The following is a 5,674-nucleotide window of genomic DNA, read 5'->3' on the forward strand; positions in this document are numbered from 1 at the left end:
GAGAGAGGAGGCGCTGGCGAGGGGCGGAGAGGAGGAGAACCGGGAGAAGCCGGGAGGCCGGACGGGTGGGCCGCAGGGAGAGGGACGGAGACTGGGACGGGGCGGGGGCGGTGTGCAGATCTGGGAGGCAGAAGTGGTCTGGGAAGGAGCAGATTGGAAGGACGGGGCTGGAGCTTGTAAACGTGCCCCGGAGGCGGGACAGGGACGCCTCGGGCAAGAGATAAGACGCGACGGTCCTTGACAGGGTCTTGCAAACACAGGACAGGAAACACCTCCGTCACTTGGAAGCTGAGAACAGACGAGTTCAGAAGCGACCTGAGATGAGGAAGCGGGAAGGGAGCGGGAGTTGTGGGGTTGCGAGAAAGGAGAGGAGCGGAGTGATTATTGAGGGGCTGGTGGATGTGGGCGCAGAGGGAGAAAGCCTGGGGTTACACTGCATGGATCTAACAGCAGCGTCTGACAGCAGCGTCTCTCATCTCTCGGGGTGATGGAGAGCACCCCGGCAAGGGGAGGACTGAACCGCGTGCACCTACAGTGCCGGAATCTCCAGGAATTCCTCGGGGGCCTGAGCCCTGGAGTGCTGGACCGGTTATATGGGCACCCTGCCACGTGTCTGGCGGTCTTCAGGTGAGGGGCGTCCCTCCTAGCAGGGGCTGGGAAGTGTAAGGGGGCCTGCGGACCACAGCAGTTATCACCGGGTCAGGGTCTTGTGGGGCGGCAGGACTGGTAAAGGTGTGCGGGAGATGAGTTTTTTTTTTTTTTTTATCTTTTTGAGGCAGGGTCTCGCTATGCAGTTCAGGCTGGCCTTGAGCTCACTATGTAGCTCAGGCTGGTCTCGAACTCATGACGATCCTCCTGCCTCAGCCTCCCGAGTGCTGGGATTATGAGATGTTTGAGAGATATGGGAGGGCAGAGATGCGGGTATAAAATAGCTGTTGATATTGATATTTGACCTCTACCACCTGCAGGGAGCTTCCCTCTTTGGCTAAGAACTGGGTGATGCGGATGCTATTTCTGGAGCAGCCTTTGCCTCAAGCTGCTGTAGCCCTGTGGGTGAAGAAGGAGTTCAGCAAGTGAGTCTCTACTGCATTCTCAGCCAGATGCAGATTTGCAACTGCTGGGTTTCCTAAAACGCTACTCCTTGGAATGCTTCAAGGAAATTTTGTGTGTGTGTATTTTTTTTCCCCTGGTGGCTGGTGCTGGGGATCTAACACGGCCTTGTGATGCATGCTGAGCACATGCTCTACCGCTGAGTACACCTTAGCTCCTCCAGGAAATATTAATAGGTATTTGAATTAAATACATTTGGGAAATGCATGTTTTCCCTCTTGGAGAGTTGTGATGTCTTATCTATAATAAGGGTCAGCTAGGTGTGCGGTAAAGACTTTTTTTTTTTGAGGCAGGGTCTCGCCATGTAGTTCAGGCTGGCCTTGAGCTCACTCTGTAGCCCAGGCTGGTCGAGAATTTGTAAGGATCCTCCTGCCTCAGCCTCCCGAATGCTGGGATTACAGGCGTGGGCCACCATACCCGGCTGACATTTATTTTAAGAAGATACACTCTGATCCTGTGGGAGTGTTCCCAGGATCACCAGTTCAGAAAAGGCAGAAACAGAGGCCCCTGGGCTTCCTTGTTCGTTTCTGCCACCCATCTCCCTGCTTCTGTTGCAGGGCTCAGGAAGAAAGCACAGGGCTGCTGAGCGGCCTCCGGATCTGGCACACCCAGCTGCTCCCTGGTGGTCTCCAGGGACTCATCCTCAACCCCATCTTCCGCCAGAACCTCCGAATTGCCCTTCTGGGTGGGTATGTTGCTTCTGTCTCTTCCTAAGCTAGGCTGGGGAACTGCTACATAAACTGCCGGAGTGGGAGCTCGTGAGGGGCCTCCCCAGAGCCTTGGGTTCCCACTTTGGGAGTTCTGTTAGGTGTAAGTAGGACCAGATGTGGCCGCCGGATGTAGGAACCGTGTCCCACTCATGGGGTGAGGGTGGGGAGGGCTGAGGGGCAGTGGGGAACGGACACACTCACCCTCGGCCTGTCCTGGCCATAGGGGGAAGGCCTGGTCTGATGACACAAGTCAGCTGGGACCAGACAAGCATGCCCGAGATGTTCCCTCACTTGACAAGTACGCCGAGGAGCGATGGGAGGTGAGGATGCGGCCTCTGTGCGTGCTGACTCCGCTGCTCCCTGTGGCCCCTGGAGGCCTCCGTCTCTCAGAACTCTTCTGCTCCTAGGTGGTCCTGCACTTTATGGTGGGCTCCCCCAGTGCAGCCGTCAGCCAGGACTTGGCCCAGCTCCTCAGCCAGGCTGGACTCATGAAGAGGTGAAGAAGCCTGAGCCACAGCAGCTCCCTGCTTCCCCGGTCCCTCGGGTGTCAGCGGCTGGGGGTGTGGCTCAGCGGCAGAGTTCCTGCCTAGCAGACACGACGGCCAGGGGTTGATCCCAGCACCACAAACAACAGAACAAAAACCAGACTGGGTGTTCGGGTGGCAGTTTAGGATGGGAGGGAACTGCCCGAAGAGGGAGCCAGAAATACCTAGGAAAGGGGCATGAGAGGGCAGGCGGGGGTGGTGGAAGTTCTCTGCTTCCCTCCACGGCCGTCCTTCTCTGTCTCCAGCGCTGAACCTGGGGAGCCCCCCTGCATCACCTCCGCGGGCTTCCAGTTCCTGTTGTTGGACACGTCTGCCCAGCTCTGGTACTTCATGCTGCAGTACCTGCAGACAGCGCAGGTGAGGAGGCCGGGCCCGCGCCAGCGACCACTGCGCACCTCGGGTCCCGCCGCGAGGAGCTTTGTTCCCTGCCTCTGTCCTGACCCTCCTGCGTCTCCCTGCCCCCCCTCTTCCTTGGGCCGTCCTCTCTCCCCAGAGCCGGGGCATGGACTTGGTGGAGATCCTCTCCTTCCTCTTCCAGCTCAGCTTCTCTACCCTGGGCAAGGTGAGCAGGGACTGGAGGACAGGGAAGGGACGGGGAAGTCAGGTCGGGTAAGAGCTGCCACAGAGCAAGCAGAGGGGGGAAAGAGGGCATGAGTGTATGGTCCGGGGAGGGCTGGGGTGTTGCTTGGACCCCAGCTGGCCTTCTCTCCCCAGGATTACTCTGTGGAAGGTATGAGTGATTCTCTGCTGAACTTCCTGCAGCATCTGCGTGAGTTCGGGCTTGTTTTCCAGAGGAAGGTATGAGTGCCCAGACGCCTGGCTGGGGGCGGCTGCGAGGACGGAGCACGCGGGTCCCGTGCGGGAGGAAGTTGAGGGTTAGGCTCTCTGTGCCAGAAGGGACCTGCTGTCCCAGGCAGGACGACAGAAGGCACCTGAGAGAGGGTCTGTCTCTTGCTCTGTCCTTCCCAGAGGAAATCTCGGCGCTATTACCCCACCCGCCTGGCCATCAACCTCTCCTCAGGTGTCTCTGGGGCTGGGGGCACCGTGCACCAGCCAGGCTTCATCGTCGTGGAGACCAACTACCGCCTGTACGCCTACACGGGTGAGGCCAGCGGCGGGGAAAGCAGTGGGTGGGGCTGGGGAGGGCAGGGGAGCAGGGGAAGCCAGTCTGTGTGCCCGTGGTCTGTGGACTTCTCTGACAGCTCTCGGTGCACTGGAAAGGTGGGGGGAGCTCCTCACCCGCTCCTCCTGTGCCCCATTCAGAGTCGGAGCTGCAGATCGCCCTCATCGCTCTCTTCTCTGAGATGCTGTATCGCTTCCCCAACATGGTGGTGGCACAGGTGACCCGGGAGAGCGTGCAGCAGGCCATTGCCAGTGGCATCACAGCCCAGCAGGTACTCCCACTTGGTGAGGCGGGGAGAGGGCGGGCTTGGGCTTGGGCTTAGGGAGCGGCCTGTCGTGGAAGGCCACACTCAGGGCTGGGTGGCAGGTGTGTACTGTCGGTGTTAGAGCAGCAGGCACACAAGGAAAAAGCAAAGCTTTAGGTGTAGGAGAGGTAGAGAAAATACCCTGCCTGTTCCGGGAGGACACGGGGAGGACACGTGCAGGAAGTGGGCACAGCTCTCGCTGTCTCTGCCCCCAGATTCCCGGCTGCGGAAAATGACGGGTCCCACCTCACCGGTTTGTTGTAGGATTCAGTGGAAGCTTAGAGGGAAGGCACTTAGCTCAGAGCCTGCTGAGCAGGGAGTGCTCAAAATAGCAGCTGCTGCTCCTGTAAAGAAAGAAAAACAAAACTATGGAAATAGCAAGTGTGCTGGAGGAGGAGGGCAGACAGGACCGGGGGAGGAGCAGGCTGGACCGCGGCTGGGCCGGCCCCCGGCGCCCTGGCTGTGGGTTTAAACAGCGAGCAGCTGCTCCAGCGATGTTAGGTGACCGCGCGGAGGGCTTCTCCGGCTTCTTGCTCCGGGCCTCACCCCGCTCTCCTGTCTGCCTAGATAATCCACTTCCTGAGGACGAGGGCGCACCCGGTGATGCTCAAACAGGTGCGGACAGGTGCCGAGATGCCGGCGTCTGGCGGCCCGGTCCCCGCCGGGGCGGTGGGAAGGAGAGGGGCGCCTCCGCCGCAGGGCCGCGGTGGTGGGGCTGTTTCCCTGAGTCCCTAGAGCCACCCTTGCCCTGCAGACGCCTGTGCTGCCCCCCACCATCACCGACCAGATCCGGCTGTGGGAGCTGGAACGCGACAGGCTCCGCTTCACCGAGGGTGAGAGGCTGCTGGTCCTGCTCGTGGGCACAGGAAGGGCGGGCGGTTCGGGTCCCGCTGAGCCGAACGGGCTTTTGTGCCCTTCATTCAGTTTTCTGTGCGGAAGCGGGCAGAAAAGCTGCAGACTTACTTAGGCTGAGTGGGTAGCGCTGACAGCGCCCCCGCAGAGCGGGTGGGTTCAGCGAGGCGGGGGAGGGCCTGTCCTTGGGCGCAGCAGGAACGTTGCGCGAGGGCCTTTCCGTGGCCAGATCACAGTGGGTGGACAGCGCCCGGCACGACAGGCTCAGCAGACGCGTTTGCCATCGCCCTGCTTCGCGCCGCGCCTCACGCGCGCCTCCCCCCGCCCGCCCCAGGCGTCCTCTACAACCAGTTCCTGTCGCAAGTGGACTTCGAGCTGCTGCTGGCCCACGCGCGCGAGCTGGGCGTGCTGCTGTTCGAGAACTCGGCCAAGCGGCTCATGGTGGTGACCCCGGCCGGGCACAGCGACGTGAAGCGCTTCTGGAAGCGGCAGAAGCACAGCTCCTGATTGCGGGGGAACTGGGCCTGGGCGGGACCGGGCGGGGTGCGCGAGCCGGCCACGGCGTGGCCTCACAACTCAGGTGTTTTTTATTTATATGCCAAGACACTTTTTGTGGAATAAAGCTGTCTAAAAAGAGCCGAGAAATAGCTCAGCGGCGTAGTGCCTGCCTGGCAAGCACAAGGTCCTGAGTTTGATTCCCAGTACCAAAAAAAGAAAAAGAAGAAGACTGTCTCAAAACAACAAAAAAAGTTTGCCGGGCATGGTGGCGCACCCCTGTAATCCCAGCATTCGGGAGTCGGAGGCAGGGGGATCGTTGTGAGCTCGAGACCAGCCTGGGCTACAAAGTGAGCTCAAGGCCAGCCTGAACTGCATAGAGAGACCCTGTCTCTAAAAGACAAAAAAAAAAGAAAAGAAAAGGAATAAAGCTCTCTGAAAGAGCTGCACGCCCGGGCTCCGCCCCGGGCTTCCCCTGTCCGCTGTGCACCGCCGCCAGAGGGCGCGAGGCGGCGCAGCTACTGCGCATGCGCCC

General features: G+C 60.2%; 1 protein-coding gene across 1 annotated transcript; it reads left to right on the forward strand.

Annotated features, from left to right (window-relative positions):
- Positions 1-463: 463 nt before the first annotated feature.
- Positions 464-5,289, forward strand: Gtf2h4 (general transcription factor IIH, polypeptide 4, 52kDa; the record flags this gene model as incomplete). The annotated part of the gene is given in 13 exon segments (XM_005414324.2): positions 464-627; positions 969-1,073; positions 1,668-1,799; positions 2,044-2,140; positions 2,228-2,316; positions 2,611-2,722; positions 2,859-2,927; positions 3,080-3,163; positions 3,335-3,467; positions 3,629-3,759; positions 4,360-4,407; positions 4,547-4,625; positions 4,979-5,289. Coding segments are annotated over 13 exon segments (1,392 nt in total). The 3' UTR covers positions 5,152-5,289.
- Positions 5,290-5,674: the final 385 nt, after the last annotated feature.

This window comes from Chinchilla lanigera, unplaced genomic scaffold, assembly GCF_000276665.1.
Source record: "Chinchilla lanigera isolate Chin_1 unplaced genomic scaffold, ChiLan1.0 scaffold00182, whole genome shotgun sequence".
NCBI classification, from domain to species: Eukaryota; Metazoa; Chordata; class Mammalia; order Rodentia; family Chinchillidae; genus Chinchilla; species Chinchilla lanigera.